Below are 20,424 nucleotides of genomic sequence, written 5' to 3' on the forward strand. Positions count from 1 at the left end.
TCCTTGTTATCTAGAGTTTCTCAGTTTCCCCGCATGAGGTCCCCAAAATCAGTTCGAACAGTTTAAACTTGGACCGTCATTCTAATACACCCTTAATTTCTATAGCATCTATGGTCTTATCAGCTGTTCTTACATAATCAGAGTGGAATTGTTCTTCATTAGTAATAGAATTTGATATTGTAAAAAGATTCAGGATAATAAGTAAAATAAATAATATGGCAAATAAAGTTAAGGTAAGAATTATTCTTATTAACTATTAAAATTATTCTTATTAACTATTAATTTTTAAAAATGCATTGATATTGAATCCTAGAAAGACTTTGTAGTCTTCAAAATTGAGTAACTTACATTATTATTGGATAAACTTCCGAAAAGCTATCACCTCCGATTTGGTTGTTTTTCAGCCTAAATACTTATTTTATCTAATAAATAATATTCCCAAATGGATTTTTGGCGCAAATGTCCCCTTTGCTCCCCAGCCTCTCTCAAAGGTAAAACTGTTTTTGTTAATTATTTTAGAAAGTATTCATTGTACGGAAAAAGTTGTCAAACAAAAAATGAAGCTCATAAAAAGCTCTACAAATAAGATCCTTTACATATTTTACCTACATAGGGTTTGAATTGAATCTCGCTTTGCGTAGAAATTCGTAAACCCATGTGGAACCTCGCTTCGCGTGGAAAGTGTATGCGTGGCTGCAGTGGGTGCCGCCCCTCCTACGGGGGCTTTTACAAGTTTTTTGATAATAACGACTAAAATATTGGAGTTAGGTAAAATATGTATAGGACCTTATTTGTAGAGCTTTTTATGAGCTTCATTTTTTGTTTGACAACTTTTTCCGTACAATGAATACTTTCTGAAATAATTAACAAAAAGTTTTACCTTTGAGAGGGGCTGGGGGCGAAGGAAGTATTTACGCCAAAAATCCATTTGGGAATATAATTTACTAGATAAAATAAGTATTTAGGCTGAATATCAGTCAAATCGGAGGTGATAGCTTTTCGGAAGTTCACCCTTATTATTAATAAACGTTGTATTTGGTAATAAAAAAAATTTTGTACAAAATGTTTCATAATATAAAAATTTTATTAATATATTTTTATATATTAGGTGGGAATAATAAGTGGCTCAGGTCTAGGTGATTCTTTGCACAAAATATTCAATTGTAGCAACACCACTTGTTGTGAAAATGCAAAAAATGAATTTGGATATCCGTCTAGTGATCTTTATCATGGATCCATCAATGGAATAAGCATAGTATTAATATCAAGGTAACTATAAATTTCCTATAAATTTCTTGGTTCATGATTTATATTTATTTTGAAATTATGCAACTGTCATCTGAATTGAATTATTAATATGTGCATTTTGGCACTTATTAGTCCTTTTTTTTGCCTACAAAGATTTTATATCAAAGAGGCTTTTTATTTTTTCTATTTATTATACTTTATAGTTTATATTAATTGATTAATATTAATGGTTTACATTAATTGAATAATATTGATTGATTTTATTTTCCTCTCTTAATTTAACATAGACACGGAATAGGGCATAAAATAAGTCCTACTGCAGTTAATTATCGTGCTAATATAGAAGCATTGCGGCTTGTTGGATGTACCCACCTATTGGCATCAACTGCATGTGGATCATTGACAGAATCAATTGGCAGAGGACAATTAGTTATACCTGATAGCTTTTTAGACAGGACCAATGCTAGAAAAAGAACATTCTATGATGGGACATCTGATAAGTATAGTGGCAAGTATACATATTTTTTATAATTAAGAATAAAACATATATTACTTTTAAAATTCATTTTTCCAGGAGTATGTCATATGCCAATGGAACCTGCATTTGATCCTCGAACGTCAGACATCTTGTTCCAAGCAGCACAGAAATTGGGACATAATATAAAGAAGGGTGGGACAATAGTTACTATTGAAGGACCAAGATTCTCCTCTAAAGCAGAGAGTAATGCTCTACGTCTTTGGGGTGGACATTTAGTTAACATGACTACCTGTCCAGAGGTATATATGTCACAATGAACTTTATTAATATATTAGATTTATCTCATATAAAATTGTTTTGCAAATCAAAATGAAAATGGTATATTTTCAAAATAATAAGTTTTATTTAATTAATTTAATTAATTAAAAGGTGCAGCATTAGCATTGATACTTTTCTTTAAACGAGGATACTTTTACTTACCCAAAAAAATAAACCAGAACAAAAACAACTTAATAAACAAAGAAAATTGAAGAGAATGATACCATTATAGGGTCTAAATACCATAGCATAACCGGAAATACACTTTATATTAACTTTACTAATCACAATTAGTTTTAATTGGTTGATTCTGTAATTTTATATATAGTATAACTTAGTAATAATATAATTATAATGTTTATCTGTATTTTGTCCTAAATTAGGTATACTTAGCGAAAGAAGCAGGTCTTTTATATGCATCTGTAGCAATGGCGACTGATTATGACTGTTGGAGAGATTGCGAAAATAATGTTAATGCAGCTGATGTTATAGCTATATTTAAACAAAATGTTAACAAAATAACAGACGTATTACTGGAGGCAGTGAAAATGATTGGTTCTACAAATTGGGAGCAAGATATACGTGAATTGAAGGTAACATTTATTGTTGAATATGACGTATAAATTTATAGCAATATTTATAGATTATCTTTTAATAATAAAAAATAATAATTAAAAAAATACTTTCAGGATATAATCGAGAGCAGTAATGTATCCGCGAAAAACTAAAGTTTTTACTTGCAAAATAGAATGAAGAAATCATGTATATGCATGCGTAATATTTTTATATCATTTACAGAAGAAATTTTATACAAAGAATTTTATGTGAAAAATTTATTTCACATTTAAACAATATAATCTTGAAATTAAATCTATAAAAAATTGTATTCACAATTATTATATATGCTTACATATTTTTATTATACTTTACCTGTTACATTCCAGATTATTTCATTTATATGCTTTGATGTACCCTTTAATGTAGGCTTTATTGTTTGTTTCAACCTTTTAATACATTGATTACCACACTGAAATCTTATTGTAATCTGATATTTTCTCTTCCCCCAATGCCCTCCAGTCACCAAACCGATATATCAAGTTTTCTATATCAAGTTTTTGCCCATCTCATTTTTTTATAATCTCAAAAAGACAAAATAAATAGAATCGTTAATGACACTGTCAGCAGTGAAAGCAATAGATAACGATCGTATATCGTTACTATTAATTAAATATTCTTGTAAGAACTTAATAACATTCTTCTACAATAGTTGAGTAAAAGCATCACCAATAAGTGGATGACACAACCCCTGCGGAAATTTACGTGTTACTCAGATATGAATGATGCGGTAGTCACATGTTGACATATGGTATGCAAATTCTTTGTCATTGCACTGAAGATGAAGAATTACAGGATTAAATTATTTTATTTGTTATGTTTACAATAAACGTATATTAAACATAATAAATAAGACATTTTTCTAGAAAAATATACGTCTCATATCCATTAATTTATAAGCGTGAATAAGGGGGAATGCTTATCTTGAGATAAGAACTGTCATCTCGGCAAAAACGAAGGAGCATAAAAGAGAGACAAGTGTAATCTGTCCTTATTCAATTAATCTTTTCGCAGTTGCGGTTGCGCGAGCAATGCATTGGCTTTGTTGTGGGCATTCGCTTCTGTACACCCTTAATATTCGTAAATATTTGCTTTGAAGAATTTTAGCAGTGAATATTGCACATTAAGGATGGAATCGAATGAAATTGAAGCATCTTCGAAATCGGGAACAAACATTCGAAATGATAAGAATGCTATCATCGACTACGACGAAGACAGAGTAAGGTTAGAATTAATAAGTGTGTGTTATGGTTGAATTTATTAACATATATTAAAGGATTAAAATTAAAGGATTATTAAATTTTTGCAGAAAAATTGTCAATCTTTGAATTTATAACTTTGCAAAAAAAATTATACAACAATTTTCCTGGAAATAAACATACACAGCAGAGAGGATTTGGATTAAATTAATTAAATAATTTCGTCGGCGGCACACTTGACATTTTCGGGAAAAACTGTATAAAATGCATGCTTTCATAAAATATACAATAAAACGGTGGAAAAAAATCACAGATCAATTTTTAATAGGCTGTTTTAAAGCGTAGGCTTTAATCTTTAAATTTAAGTCGTGAAAAAAAATTGTAACAACTCCATGGAGTTGTTTAAATTTGCAATTCTCGAGGTGTAAATCATTTTTGAATTTCCCATCTTGCTAGTGCAAAAGCATTTGCGAGGAAAATTTAGCTGAAGGTAGATATTTCGCCCTTTAAAACAGCCTCAAAAAAATTGTACGATTTTTTCACAAGTCAAATTTTTCAATACAAATTACTTATCGGATACCTAACACTGCTTACATTCTATTTATTAACAGGAATTTGAAATTTGTCTGCTACATTTTTTTCAGCTTTCTGTGTACATACGCATATATAATGGTTTATCTGCAATAATATATTATGTATCAATAGTATATATATATATATTAAGACATTCAATTTTGTACTCATATATGGTTTTGATTTACATTTTAGTTGCATGAGATGACAGCATCTTATTCTGAGATATCATTTGATTCGCAATCCTCACCACCTATCTCGGAACTGAGGTCGCTCATTGACTCCCCGGATATCGACAGTGGAAAATTCCTGGATGATAATTTGGACAAAATAGGTGGAACCAGCCACAGACCGGATCAATTAGATTTGAAAAGTAGGAGTGGGAGTCCAATAGAGGATGACAATCTAGATTTGCCAAATTACCACAAAGCCATGGGTTATTTGCAATTGGAAGGAAGAGTGATGCAAGATGGAGATATGGTATTATTTGTGACAGAAGATCTAGAGAACAAAATCAAATTGTCCAGTCCAGTGACGAAAAAAGGAGATACTCCATCGTTTCCAGGATCTCGAAGTTCGACTCCATGTTTGTATAGGCAAGCTTTGACTCCGCAGTTGCCGTCTCTCGATCATAATGTATTAAATGAATTAGAAATGGAAGCTAGGAAAGTTGCAACTTCCGTGGATGCATTAACTGAAAATTTAGCCGCAATTTTACAAAACGTGAGTTATCGGTTATTTCAAGTCTTCTCATCGTAGTACATGTTATATGTTTTGATTCGTTTATTATTGTTTTCAGGCATCGGCTCTTACTGTTGGTTGTTTAGAAACATATAGAGATGCAGTGTGCAAGACGTGTGACGCTGTTGATCATAATATAAAGTCGATGTATCAATTAATGGCTAAGTGTGAAGAATTGTCTAAATCAATGAGGCCAATTTATAAATTAGCAGAACAAATGTAAGTGTTGTAGTATGTAGTTCTTACTACATAAACTAAATGAAATTATGAGATATTCTGAACCAATTTCACTCGCTATAGATTATCATTAGCACTTTTATTAAATATTTTGCATAAAGGCAGTAAAATTTTTGTTTATAAAGTTAATCAAGCTTAATTAAAGTAATTATTTTAGTAATCAAGTTTTAAACACTCAGCAACGGTGTTTTAGCTTTTGTTTTTATTTTTATTTTGATATTAAATTGTAATTCGTTAAGGTCTACAACACAACACATTTTGTTTTCATGACATATGTATATTAACTTTTTGGATATTACACGTCACTATAGTGACTTCACTCGTAAGCGACGAAACACCAGTATAATAGCTTTTTTTATCTCACATTCAAAATCACTTAATTTCTTATCACTGCGAGACAGGAATGTCTGCACATGTTTTTATCTGTTGCATGTGTTGTAATTAAAACGCGTTTTGGGTCAGAGCTGTGCATATAATAATACTCTACGCGTTCAATTTAGCCGTATCGAAAAGGTTAAAAACCACATCTTTGGTTGATTTTTAGCAAAGAGATGAAAAGGATGCTGGAGCTGTTTGAAAGCGCATTGAATCTATAGAATACGATAGAGGAAGAAGTTGCTGCACGATGCATCTTAAAGTGTTACACATTTTTAGATTTAGAATGGCAATGCAATTGTCTGATTTGTGAGATAGCAAACAATATTATGTTGATTTATGTTGAAATATTATTTAATATTTATTATTAAAGAAAATAAAACAATGTTTTTTTCTTGAAGCAGTTTGGTTTATTTTTGATACCTTTTTATTTTTATTAATGTCTGAAATATATAACTGAAAGGTATGTATAATAACTTTAATAGATACGCACATATCTAATAACAGTTGATTAATAATTAACTAAGAATGCTAATTATATTAAAGAAATAACTTTACAATATAATGGTTTTAGTTTTTGCATGTCGACAATTTTATTAGTTCTTACAATTATTTCATACAATACGTAAATTCGTACCTTGGAAATATAAGTGTTAAATAAGAGTATTATTATAGATTTGGTTATAATTGTTATTTTGAAAGAAACAATCATATAGTGTAATTTTCATAGAATGAATTGATCTTGCATTAGTGTGTACATGCGTCTCTGATCTAAACGTCATTCGCGCGCGTTTCACAGAATAGAATGCGTGCGAGCAAGCATGCAAGACGGTATGTAAACATCAAACGACGGGCCAAGTAGAAGGAAAAACAAACTAAGAGAAGAAAAAAAGAGAAAAAATCGCTTGACGGATCACAGACTACTAATTAAAAAACTCTGCACCGCGACGCTCCGGTGCGAAACGTTTTTCCCTTTCGCGAGGCAGCCGCGTAAGAAATCTTTTGCCATTCCCCTTTCATTTCCCCATCGGTCTATCTTTTTTTACTACCCTCTTACGTGCGCTGCATATCTCTCTTATTCAAAAGCAAATGAATCACGGGCTTCTCTCTCTCTTTTTAGAAAACTTTATATGCAATCCCTCTTTCTTTCTCTCTCTCTCCCGCTCTATCCCCTTCTCTCTCTCTCTCCTTCTCATCTCACACCTATTCGTTCTCTCCCTTTTTTTTTCTCTTATCTCTATATTGCCAAACAATCACGTATAATGCGTTATCCTTTGAAAATTGCATCACTGGATTTATGACTTTTTTTAAAATTATCTTATTATCGATATTAACTATTGCGTATATATCGCGTTAATTTGTGTAAGATATTCATATGATAAATTAATGAGTGAAGATATTTTGCTTATGATTTGTCAAATTTGGATTTCCAATAGATGCGTAAAACATTTCAGGATTATCTACACTGCAAGGGAGAGAAAGAGAAAGGCATAAGAGAGAAAGAGAGAAACGGCGGTTATACTGATTGTGACTCACACAATTTGTGAGTACAGGGTGCATTGTGCAGACTAGCAACGGAGAACGGCGAGAATAAGTCCACGGTCTCTTGTATTTTCCTTCTTTCTCTTCCCTAGCGTCCTTCACATCTTCGTCTTGTCTCTTTGTCGCTCTTTGTGAGCTACGAATCTTCTGTCCTTCGGTCTTTCTTCCATACATACATCGGACATTGGCGTCTCGCAACCACCGTGGCTGCTGCACGCGCGCGCGTTTCCATCACATCTTTTTCAACCCATACGTCCCGTCCTTCTCCTGTAGCGCGTCACGGTGCATTTCTCGCGGCTTTACCTTGTTAAAACTGCGGATGCGCTGGCAGATAGAAATAGATAGAAAACCACGTGTTGCAGTTTTTCATATCGCTTCTCTTGTACGAGATCTCCGTTTCCTCTGTCCGGTAAAACATAATGGAATTTTTTATTTTCCTGGTTAAGAACTAGACGGATCTAATGAAAATCCGACAAGTCCTTAGTCCGTCGATTTTTCATGTTTTTTGCATCATCATAGAGTGGCTTTTTGACGATTATTTTTATGTTAAATCCGCGAGGAATTTGGAGTTTTTATTTCGCGAACGTAATTAATGATTTATTTGATTCACACGTACATACGCGCGCGCGTTTGTCGATATCCATATAAATATACAAAAATCTGTGAATGAACATGTTATTTTATAGAAAGAATACTAATTATTTTTAGTCAAGCTTTTAGTCAATCTTTAACAACAAAATCTGATTTATCAGTCTTTTTTTTCTTCCAATTGCTTTAAAATAAATACTGCACAAAATTCGCTACAAGCCATCGTTGTAACAAATAACAATTGTAGGATATAGCATTTAAAGTCTCTCTCTCTCTCTCTCTCTCTCTCTCTCTCTCTCTCTCTCTCTCTCTCTCTCTCTCTCTCTCTCTCTCTCTCTCTCTCTCTCTCTCTCTCTCTCTCTCTCTCTCTCTCTCTCTCTCTCTCTCTCTCCCCCCCTCCCCCCCCTCCCTCTCACTCTTTCTCGCTTTTACTCTCGCTCTTCTTTACTTCTCCAACTTTCTCATTCAAATCTACATCTATTTCCGATTTTGGAGTTGTTCTCATTCTTTCTCTCTCGCGTCGTGCTTGGATGGTCACTTCTCACACTCCATTGCTCTTTCCCATTCTCGACTCTCGCGCTTTGTCGTGTGTGCGCACTAACTTGCTTTTTCTCTTTCGCTTTCTCTCTTTATCTCGCTTTTACTCACCTCGCGTGAATTCAGCAGTCCTTGTCGATTCTGCGTTCGTGCGCTTTCGCTCCCTACCTCTTGCTCTTGTAGCGTCGAAACGCGCTTCCCACTTCCCACTCACGACTCGAGCGGCGCTCATTTCAGTCTACGCCGAGTCGTCACGCGCGTTGGTTAGGTTAGTTGGAGTTATCTTCTAGTTTTGGATTTTTGCGTTAATCATTTATCCGTTTGCTTTTGTTTGACTACGTGATATAAAACAACTGCGGAAAACGTGTCTGATTCGGCAAAAATTGTGTAAAAATTATTGCAGTGATAACATGGGTGATTTGGTATTACACTTTGTATGAGTGCGTTGCTCTCGATTCGCCCGGATCAACGAACAAGTGAAATGATAATGACGAGTGTCGCGTGTTTGATCGTTCCTCTTCCATTATTATGTTACTGTTGATTACTCTTCTGTTCTGTACCTTGCTGCACATCATTCATTCTACTACAGAATATTCAGGATTGTTAGATATTGGACAGGATTATCGATCAGCTCTTTAATTACGCGACATGGACTTCGTAATATTAAAGGTAAGATTTCTTTTCCCTCTTCATTCGGTTTGTAAGGTTTCCTGAAGCGCGCGTACATGTATTAATTTTGAAATACCGTCGCGCGTAAGAATTTACTTGTCCTTTATTCTCTACTACGGTGATATTGCTATGCGTAAAGATGTATTCATCCTGTTTGGCAAATTGTTGTCATTGTCCCTCTCACAATATTATATTATAATATATTTATTATAACAAATAATTATCACTACGCTTTTGAAATTGTCTTAATAGCGCCTTTAAGATTCTATAACAAAAAGTGGGAGGTTCTGTTAAAAAGATTTGATCTGAACTTGACTTGACTGTCAGAATGGCCAACGTCAAAATGATACAATTGCTAAAAAGAGTACGTAACATTCTATAATTTTTTTTGTTTAAAATAGTTTTTTCTAAAGTTTATGTTTGACATGTTTCAAAAGTATTTAGGGATCGTTTCTTTTTCCCCATCATGTATAGTTATATTAGTTGTTTAAATATATATATGAACATTTCAGATAGTAATTACGTAGTGTTTTTTTAAAAATATATTTGTATTTTTCTATTTACACTTAACTCTTTATTTTTGAACTGTTATAACTTTGCGAGAAAAAAGTCGTACAACAATTTTTGTGATAATGATATTTAAATATCCCCAAAAATCATGGAATACGAATGGGAAGATATATAAATAATAATAAATTGTCAGTGATAATTCTAATAGTAGTCGTTTATGTCGATCGTAGAGATACGTACGATCGTAGAGTGTCAGTCGTCCTTCGTCTGTGTCGGGATTAATGTTGCGCGACAGGGATTTATTGGTGCTTAGTCATTCGTGAAACTTAGGTGTAACTTGGGAAATTCACCAGCGCGAATTTATGGTCAGGCATGGACGGATCTGAGAGATAGGTAAACTGACGCTGGCATGTCTGCCAACGAGCGAGCAAACAGTTCTAAACTCCCGCATGATAATTGCTCGGTTATGATAATCCCTGCGGCAGCATGTGATATGCATTTAAATTGCGCCTCGATATTAAAGCGGGCGTGTAGATTTCGTCGTCTAATCAATTTTGCGTATGCAGCACACGCGCTTTAACTTATGAACACACCGGTATGCACGTAAATGCGTATTTTCGGCATATATATGTGCGTTTCTCGCATATACGCAAATTTCTCACGCGTTGATTTCTGTGCATCATATTATCGAGATAATGATTGTGTAAACATTAGAGTATCACAATTTATTACGTAAAAGAACCATGCAAAATCTATGTGAAAAATACTTCCTTCTACGAAACTGCAAGTTTGTTTTCGAATGACAATCCACACGACAATTCAGACAACCCAGCACTGTATGAAAGCGATTCTTGATTGGCAGGCTAGACACGGAAAAACCGTACTAGATAAAAGGACACTTCACTTGTCAGTTTCCAGAATGAATTCCGAGTATTCCATGCGCACTGTAAATGCGCATCGTTCTTTCACGTGCCAATTTATCCCTCAGATTTTCCTTTTCTATTTTTTTTTTCTATTTTTCTTTCCGTTTTACTCCATTTTTTTTTTATTTTACCTAACATACATACTGGTTCGGCTTGATCGTGACAAGGTGTTCCTACCTGTATTGTAAGTGCACAATAGATCGTCTATACACGTGTAACTTCGGGCTCCTCTGGTCCGAAGTAGGTCCTTGACAGTTCGTAAAATGCACCGCTGAAAAGAACGTGAAAATTTCGCTTGTTATAAATATTTCGCGTGTTTTGAAATTGAAATATGCATTTACATACGCTCTTATGATGCATTGTTGCCCGAATTTCAACCGTTTATTCAAAAGAGAGCTCCAAAAGAAAAGAATAAAAAATATGTAACATGCCTTTTTTAAAGTAGGATATTTTCGTAGTTTGACTTAAAGAGCTTTTACTTCTAATTTTAAACATTAGAGCTATCTGTTAAGAGCTAGTATCTCAAAAATTGAAATAAAACTTATACTAAAATTTTAGTGCTATTTAGGTGCTAATTTCGGTGCTCTAGTTTAAATTTTAGTGCTCGAACCGTTTAATAGGAATTTGCAAATAAAAGTGGGAATGTTAGCTTAACGTTAACCTTACCATTAAATAATATTAAAAATTAAAAAATAAATACACTACAATTTAGTGCTTTTTAAGTGCTTTTTAAGTGCTTTTTAAGTGCTTTTAAGAAGCTATGAACAAAATTAATCTATCTGTTATGTTTAAAAGATATGATCCAACAAAAATATAGGATATTTTTTTATATTTAGAATAATATCAAATCTAAATTTCAAATCACTATTTAGAATTTTTTCATGGAATATTTTTATTCTTTTCCATAAACCAGGATAACTCACAATTATGGAAAATGGAAAAAATATTAATTATTAAATATTTATTATTGAAGACGGTTTCCAAGTGTAAAATTCTTATTAAGATAGTTGAATAATGATGGAAAATGGGGGATGTACATACATAAGAGGGTAAATATATCCGATCTGAATATAAGGTGGGATTTGCCTTTTGCATGCTCATTGCTATGAAGGGAAAAAGGGCGATATGAACGGTAGTGACAAACATATCGAATGAAATAATTTTATCGGATTTTACGCCGAGATTGGCATGAGCTGCTTCGCAATCTCGAGGTTTCTGAAGGCGTGAAGAGGGAAAGATACGATAAGAAGGGATCGTAAAAAGGTAATAAGAACGACTCTCTGGTCGTCGCGTGTGCTGCCGCGCATCATTTATATTTTTGAGGATTCAGAGACACTAGATATTATCTACAATCTCTGCAACATTAATTAATAATAAAAGTATACAGATATATAAATCTCTGTTAAGATTTATGTTTAAGTTTCTAATTAAAAGATGATTTTACACTTGCGATTTTGTTACGTTGTAGGAATGTAATGTGTATTGAAGTTAGACAGAGATATGATAAAAAATAAAACTAAATTTGAATTTTTTCAAATAATATAATCAATACAAATAACACAATATACTCTTATTAATACAATGTATCAATATACTTTTTACATTAATGTACAATATATTAATATAAAAAGTATGATACGATCAAGTAAATAAGTAATGAAAACATTTTTTATTATGTACGCTAATGCTTTCCATGATTTTCTTTCTTATTTTAATTAATTAAACTTTCAAAATTGAGTAAATTTTTATTAATATTGTGCGTTATTATTATTTTTCTACATATTCTTTATCGATAAGACTTTTATGTAAGCGAAGATATTGAACTAACATCCTTTACTTTATCAAAAACTTTTCGTTTTTCTTAGCTTGAAATATCGTGGATGATATGTAGTCGAGATACGTATTTCTCCGTGGAATTTCTGTTATTTTCCTGGCAGCGTTCTTTTGTAAAGAGGAGCGAGGTGTAAAACTCACGAAAATTTCAGAATGCAATAAGTGCGCAATCTTTCGTCTTGCATTGGATCGTTATTGATACAAAGAAGACCAAGAAAAAACTAAGAAAAGTTACATCGATTTATAATATTGTTTACTATTATAGTTTCTGTATTGTAGGAAATTTACTGAGCAGATCACTTTATAGAAAAGAGAAAGAATTTATTCATATTTATATAATTGTCCGTATTCAACGCTTCTCGGAAGGCCTCTATTTAGGTTTTTCGCTTTCCAAGAATCTCTCTTTTGTCGATCGGCCGATCAAAATACACGGATACATACAGATAGATGCACAACAGACGATACTTCTCGCATGCGAGAAGCTCTTTGTCACTTAATAACATCTGCCTAAATTCTATTAAAATTCAAATCAATAGAAAGTATCGATCCTATAGTGCTGTATCCGCTTTCGCCTTCTGTGACAATCATGTAATATTCTAACTGTAGTATTGTGCGACAGAATTAGAAAGTTTAAATTGCTCAATTCAATAATTTTTTCTAAACGTATTATAAAACATATCTTCGTTGTTGAATGAATATTTTCCGCTTAAAACTTTTTTTGTCATAATTAGACATGTAACAATTTAATTTGGATTAAAATCGATTAAATGCAATCAAAAGTCGATGCAATTTTTGCGAGTCTATTGTAAAGATACGATGTTGATTAATTAATTCACGCTCACGCTTTGATGAAGGAACAGATTTTGCTAGGACAATGACAAACCCATTGTCGGTCGATGGACGAACGCCAATAATGAAAGCTCGGTCACTAGAATGACTGTTGATTAGTCGGTTCGTTGCGTTCCACCGTTACGCATGATTACGTGTTGTATACACCGTGTCGCCGTTTGCACTCCAGTACATATATCTATACACGTAATTGTAACGTAAACTGACCAAATAATCTTTTAAGAGATTATTATAGAATGATACGCAGGATCTCTTTTGATATCAAAGTTTATAATGAGAATTTGAATTCGAATTGTCGTAAGACAAAAGAAATGATGTGCGCAAGGGTTTGCAAAATAAATATCAATATATCATAAAATGATATAAAGCATATACAATATATAAATAAATAAAATAGTAAATTGTTTATTAATCGGTTATATTGCACTCGATAAGTGGGGAGTAAGTTACGCAGGTTCGCTTTGCGCATCCACCATTGATCCGGTTGAACCAGGTTGAACCAATCAGATGTCATTTATGAATGTGTTAGTGTAGAATCTGTGAATCGGTGAATGTAACTATTAAAACACTGACTCAAAAAAAGGAAGTTTGAATCGCAGTTTGAATCAACTCAAATGGCATCAGCTGATCATTTATAATGCTTTATTAATTTACGGAATCCTCGCGAAATCTTAGTGCACGCAGTTCACTTCATTACGATTTACGTTTGCAAAGCTACAAAGCAGAAGATTAAATTTCTCATACACCAGTGTCATTTGATTATGCCTACCGATTCCCATCATACTTGCGTAAAAGAGGGACAAGGAAGAGGCGTTTCGAATTGCAGAGTGGAACAAAGCGAAGTATTAGTGGACTAACGAGCTCGCTCGGTTATTTGAAAAGCAATTTGCGCGCAACCGATTAAACAATGTGGCACAGCACCGCTTGACAATGTAATTGCAGAGTATCAGGCTGATGGTTAACCTAGTCTGCTCGGACTACAGTTCTCTTTAGTTTCAATTGAAATCATACTGTTTAACAGTTATTTTAATGGAGCGAATCGGTTTTTTACCGAGCTGTGAACTAATTTTTTTCTTTTTACATTTATTTTGTGGAATTTTTACATTATTTTATAAATTTTATTAATTTTAAATTTCTCGCTAAAATGGATACTGACAGTAAACGCTAAAAAGAATAATTGAGAAGAATTTTAACAAACAAATTTAATAGATTTAATCATTTTTATAAAAGGCTTTAATCATTTTTATAAAATGGATAACATTAATGTTTTTTTAAAAATATCAAATCACGAAATTAATTTAATCAACTTACGGAATTCCATCAAATTTAATATTGTGCGTGAACCTTTTGTTTTCATGAGATTACTTGTTTTTACAATGTATTGCCTGTAGGAATTTGTATAAATCTAAATGAAGCTGAAAATGATGTAAACAACATGCAAACATGCATGAAACTTGATTGAATATACCATCGCAAATATGGAAGTAATGAGACATCATTGATTTAACTTCGGGATTGTCTACGTTGTGCATGTAAGTGCATTTGACACATGTCAATTAAGTAGTCCACTGCAGAATATTAAACATATGCTTGCGAGCAAACTCTGACAGAGTGCATGATTTCAAGTGGCTACAACACAACGCCGTGCATGAATAGTTTAACCATGATTAATTACGCAATTAATTGCCTCGTTAACGAGATAAAGAAGTGTGACGTAAAGCGAATCAAGTGTTTTAGCTTCACTTAACTGTCGCGCTTATCGTAACGACGTGGATCGATAATGAAAACAGTAATTTCGATATTTAATAGAAATTTTTTTAATAAATATTCTGTGGATTATTTTATACTTTTATATTAAGACTCTTGGATATTATTTAGCTTTTCAATTTTTTTCTGTCAATCTTTTCCTTTTATCGCAGCGATATTCGACGTTTGATTGTCATGGCTCTTTCTGTAATGTTTTTTGTTCTTAAAAAACCATACATTTCTCACTACAGTGAAGATATTATTCAAATATAATTCTGTTTTGTTATATAGAATTGACAATAAAATGTCAGTTATACAGTTGCATTAATGCTACCAAACGTTTTTATAATTATTTTAAAATCAAACTTTGACGATGTCTTTTTTGTGAAATTGACGATTTATATTTATTTTCAAGCAATTGTCAGTAAAGTCTATATTCTTGAATTGTAGTTGTACCATATTTTGTATGCTTTGTGTTATGACAAACATACCGATATGGTAGTTGCATCTCATTGTTTCGTAGGGTCGACGGTTCATTCTTCGACTTGTTTTCGGCCGTCCTTTGAGAGAGTGATTTACGGTTCAAGACGAGGTCAGAGACACTGCGCGGTAACGTTGGCTCGCATACACAAATTCTCTCACAAGATATTTTTCTTTTAAGTGTCTCTTGTAGCTTACAATTCTGTTTTCGAAATTTCCAAACTAAATTTCGCGTTCTTCACGAGAGGCTTACTTCTGTCAACATCTTAAATTTTAAAAGAATTTTGATTCTTCGAGCTAATAATAAAATTCAAATCATCGACGAATAAAGCGAGGGATTTCCACCAGATAATTTTTTCCTCTAATCTCATAACCATTAATTTTTTCTTTCAACTTCTTATTTTCTTCTTTTTCTTTACTTTCGATCAGATTCTTTTTTTCCTCGCTGTTTGAAACTTTTCACCACCTTTCTACTGAATTCATCAGCCGCGGTCATTGTACAAATTTATAACCAGGTAACAATGCCTCTTTTTACCAATTCTCACATCTTCGACAGCGATTATTGGACCAATGCAGAGATGATGCTTAATTGCTTAGTCGTGTCGAATCGCGTACTAATTGATTGGATTTCTCAAGAAGAATTTTCCTCGATCGACCACTCGAGTGTAATAATAACTCTCTAAGGAAATTAAAGCCGAGGACTCTTAAATTTTCGTATTTTCAATAATAATGTTAAAGTATAAAAGATTATAAGTTATATCTGACAACAATTATTATTGTTTGACTATTAATTATATTCACGCTGAGATAAATATTAATTATCAGTACACTTGATTGCAGTTTTTTTTTCTTTGGAAGTTTTATATTTTTTGATATATCGAATCTTCTCATTTTCTTTTGTAATAGCAATTATTATCAAATATACGGTATACGTATTTAATATTACAATGAGAATATTATTTGGTAATTATGTGTATGATCAGACGGATTCAAAATTCTTTAGATGCAATTTGCGTGTATCAGCAGATATGTATATTGCGCGCATGTACATTAATCCTCTTCCTCTCCCTATTTTGCAATTCAATTTGTGTGCGCCGACATTTATTAAGCTGTAGCTTTGATTGGTAGGGACGGAAGTACGTTAATTGGATAAAAATTAGCATCCATTAACGCAATTATCCTAAGGATGCATCGATGCGATTGATCAGATCAAATGTTTGTTGTGCGATGTAATTCGAACGAAAATATAATCGAAATGCTGCGGCCGAATGTTTTATCGTGATTATCGCGATCGCGAAAATGTTTTGAGATGCGAAAAATAGGAATTGGTCACGTCTCATTGTACATTATTTGTACGTGACATGTTCGTGACATATTGATTGCTGAAAATGAAATTGAAAATTACGTAAATCTTAGTAATAAACAAAGGCTGATAGGCAATTACACATTATAAAAATAAATCACTGCATTGCAACTATTATTTTAGTTGATATTTTGTTGCATTTTTTTATTATTGCGAATATTTAATTTTCAGTTGTTTGGTAATTTCAGATTATTTCAATATCGTAACGTTTTGGTTACCGCGCGATGTTACGGGAAATTATATTTTATTGTGCTATATGCGTTAGTATCATGCACAATGAACATGCATTCAATGCTCGCAATCAGTCCTTTAGCAACGTCATCATTCTCCTGTTCAAATATAACCATGTATAGGTTCCAAGATAGACGCAATTCTCTCAGGACAATCTGCATACATGCAAAAGATAGATATATGCAAATGTAGTCGGATACTGTAGATACAGATGCTGCGCGTAATCAGATAAATTAGAACACGACATCAAATTCATACAATAACGATTCGCATGTAACGTGCTGGTTTTCTTTCTCTCTCTCTCTTTTTTGTCACGCGGAACAAATAGCTCGATGTATACAAGAGGAGTTGCCAAATACATATTCTAGATAAATAACATCGTGCCAAGTGCAATTATTAGATTGTATGTTACGTAAAGTGTAACTGAAGGTGAAACTGCACTGTAAGTGACGCTGAAATACGCGCGGATGTTCTCTCATGTCCACTATTATGTCGGATGTATATTTGTACTTTACATTGCGGTCGGAATAGAGAAGCCTCGAGGCAAAACATTGTACGGTTAGATTAGCTTGAATTCAGAGTTGTTCAGTTTTGAGATCGTCGCGACAAGGGTGGATCTCGAGAAAGAGGATGAGCACCGGGGGGATTGTACACTTAATTCTGATTGCGAGTGCGTATTATGAGCTTGCAATCTCTGCAACAGAAGGGGGTGAGCGGGGGAGGGGTGGGGGGAGGGGAGGGGGGAAGGACGGCGGGGTAGATGGCGAGCTGGAAATGCACATCCTGCATCTCGCACTATCTTTACTATCCGACATAGTAGGATGATCATTATTATGGCCTCGACGTGTGCAGCCACGGGAATATGCACGTGCCCATCGGCCTGTGTACATATTTGGCACGCTATCGTATGCGAACCCTCCCGGTCAACTTCCCATAAGAACTTGTCTCTATTCTCGTTTGCGATGTGGACGACGGGCCCATATGGTCATGGGGAATATTACGAAGCGCTTCATCGCGCACGAGGTCGCAACGGGGGGGATAATGATCGGTCGAGATTCGTGTTGGTGAATTCGTGGTTCTAACATCGGTCTTAATCGAGCGTGCTATTGCGAAATACTGCGATAACGAATAAAGAATTAATCAGCGATTAATGTGAAATTGATTTCGGATTTTTTGGGACGACAACTCGCACGTTTCGTTGATTGAATTTTAATAAATATTTATTAATGTAATTTTTTTCGTACATAGATATGTGCTTGTAAATTGATAAACGTATAGACTCTATTTTAGCATGCTCAGTTGCTATACTGCGAACAGATGTAAAACACACAGTATCTGCTTAGAGCACGTGGCGACTATAAACCAACGTGATACATCGCTCAAATATATGCACGCGTGTATATACAAGATTTTAGATCTTTTATTTTTGACTATGGAATTCTTTGATTAATTTCAAATTGAGCTTTTTTTTAACAAAAGTGTCGAAAGATCAATAGTTCTTATATTATAAAATATTCTAATAACGTAAAGGGATGATGACAGAAAAGTGACAAATGCACAAGCCATTGTTCTTCAAGGGATTGAATTTAATGAAAGTGTTGTCGAAAAACTTGAAATTTTTTTATTGCACGCTCTGCGAGCAAAAATTGAAAAATTGATGAGAAAAAGGATGAACTGGCGGAGGCGGTTAGCTTAGTTTGCGTATCAAAATACTGCCTCCAGTTTGTCTTCCAGAAATCGGAGAAAGCCTTCAACTAAATAAATGGAACGAGAAAAAAATGACAGATGGAAGTCAAAGATCCTGAAGACAAAGTAGACATGCAAGAATAGAAAGGGAGGAGCGAAAAAGAAGGACGGGAGATACACGTAAAAAAGGACGGAAAGAAAAAGTTCCGGTGAAACCGAAGGGAATTGGCGGGCGCGTATATAAAAGGGAGCTACAGAGATAAAAGGATTAACACGTCGACGAAATGCGGTGAACCCAACGGTCGATCGTCGTTGAAATCGTATTTGTTCGAGATTCCTCTCGCCTCTTCCCCCCCCCCCCCACTTTTTCTTCGTTTCTCTCTCCCCTCTTTTACTCGCTCTCCCTCTCACATTTCACTTCATCTCGTTTCATTTTGTTCTTTTTCTCGTTTCCGCTTTACTCCTATTCCGCTTTACTTCTATCGACTACCATCGTCATCGACAGCGGTAACGGCAGCGGTTTGCGCCATTCGATTCTCATTGGTCACAATTCGGGAGCGCGATTCGGATCGTCATTCGTTTATTGTTCGTCGAAACGTTATAAGCAATTGCAGTTCGAACGTTTTTCCGAAATTTCTGGACACTGCTACTCGTGGATAATAATTCTATTGCGAATTAAAGTCTAATTTTCCCCTTTTGTCACGGCGCATCATACTGCACCGGCAACAATGATGGAGAAAGATAAAAAGGATTATTTTTTTCTATCTCTCTGCGATCCTGCTGCACCTTTGTGCTATTGTAACGACAGCGCACGTTTTACGAATGCGCACCCATTGATGCTACCGAATGTTACTCGTCGAAACAGTTTCCTGTCCCCCTGCTTGTTCTCCATCTGTGCTGTTATCACGTTCTCCATTCTATTCTTTCCTCTCTTCCCTCTTCTCTGCTTCTCACTCCTTCTCTTTCGTATTCTGCTCGATGGTATACAAAGCGTGCAACTTTATTAGAATTTTATTAGATTATTGCGCTCTTATTAAACTGAACATTGACAATTGAATTAAGGCTTTAGTCTCGTCGCTCTTTTTTTCTATTCCTTCCTTCTTCATTGACCTTTCGATATACACACGCGGTATGTCTGAAGAATAACGGGATTGATGCTGTATATAATAATTGAAAAATTAATCGTATGTATAAAAATTGTTTAATTTATTCGAATTGTATTCCTTCGGCATTAGGCACAGTTAACCAATATGTGGATAGACTTCTGCAGGTTTGGTTTCGGAATCTGTTGGAATATAATACAAATGTTGAGATTAGCGCCTCTAATGACACACTCACAAGAGAATAATTTGTCAGAATAATTTCCTAGCGCCTTTTTACGTTACTATAACTTTGTTCTATGTTCTTCTTATGTTTTTTTGTTCATGGCGTCTGGCGGATTTATCTGTTTACAAGTGACGCTGAATAAAGTTTTGTATCTGAAATTAATTCCAAACTTATTTATCACTGCGCGCTCCTACAGAATCGCTTTCAGAATCCTTGTCATTGATTGCTTGGTAGGCTGGAATGTTATCGCAACTTTCTTCTATTGCAATTTTGAGTGTTAAAATAAAAAAGTTCTTGAAAGTCAAATCAGCTAAATACGATGGATAACTAAATAATAAGTATCTCTTTCTTTTTGGA

At 33.9% G+C, this 20,424-nt stretch overlaps 3 protein-coding genes across 5 annotated transcripts in view; all 3 read left to right on the plus strand.

Annotated features, from left to right (window-relative positions):
- The first annotated feature begins 86 nt into the window (after positions 1 to 86).
- Positions 87 to 3,878, plus strand: Mtap (Methylthioadenosine phosphorylase). The gene is made up of 6 exons (XM_012365580.2): positions 87 to 233; positions 1,109 to 1,269; positions 1,536 to 1,756; positions 1,823 to 2,025; positions 2,428 to 2,637; positions 2,734 to 3,878. The coding sequence occupies exons 1-6, from the start codon at positions 216 to 218 to the stop codon at positions 2,770 to 2,772; spliced, it is 852 nt and encodes a 283-aa protein (XP_012221003.1). The 5' UTR covers positions 87 to 215; the 3' UTR covers positions 2,773 to 3,878.
- On the plus strand, positions 3,737 to 6,184 carry BORCS6 (BLOC-1 related complex subunit 6). 3 transcript variants are annotated; one of them, XM_012365155.2, is made up of 4 exons: positions 3,737 to 3,878; positions 4,627 to 5,154; positions 5,231 to 5,391; positions 5,954 to 6,184. In XM_012365155.2, the coding sequence occupies exons 1-4, from the start codon at positions 3,789 to 3,791 to the stop codon at positions 6,003 to 6,005; spliced, it is 831 nt and encodes a 276-aa protein (XP_012220578.1). In that variant the 5' UTR covers positions 3,737 to 3,788; the 3' UTR covers positions 6,006 to 6,184. The 3 variants fall into 3 exon arrangements, with proteins under 3 accessions (XP_012220578.1, XP_012220580.1, XP_067212953.1); XM_012365157.2 differs by having other exon boundaries at positions 3,743 to 3,883; XM_067356852.1 differs by lacking the exon at positions 3,737 to 3,878 and adding an exon at positions 3,981 to 4,115.
- A 2,462-nt stretch (positions 6,185 to 8,646) lies between these two features.
- Positions 8,647 to 20,424, plus strand: part of Slip1 (SLo interacting protein 1) — a 51,826-nt gene continuing 40,048 nt past the window's right edge. Inside the window, exon 1 of the mRNA XM_012365706.2 lies at positions 8,647 to 9,120. Coding sequence (XP_012221129.1) covers positions 9,100 to 9,120 — 21 coding nt within the window. The 5' untranslated portion in view covers positions 8,647 to 9,099. The remainder of the gene's footprint in view (positions 9,121 to 20,424) is intronic.

This window comes from Linepithema humile, chromosome 6 (assembly GCF_040581485.1).
Source record: "Linepithema humile isolate Giens D197 chromosome 6, Lhum_UNIL_v1.0, whole genome shotgun sequence".
Classification (NCBI taxonomy): Eukaryota; Metazoa; Arthropoda; class Insecta; order Hymenoptera; family Formicidae; genus Linepithema; species Linepithema humile.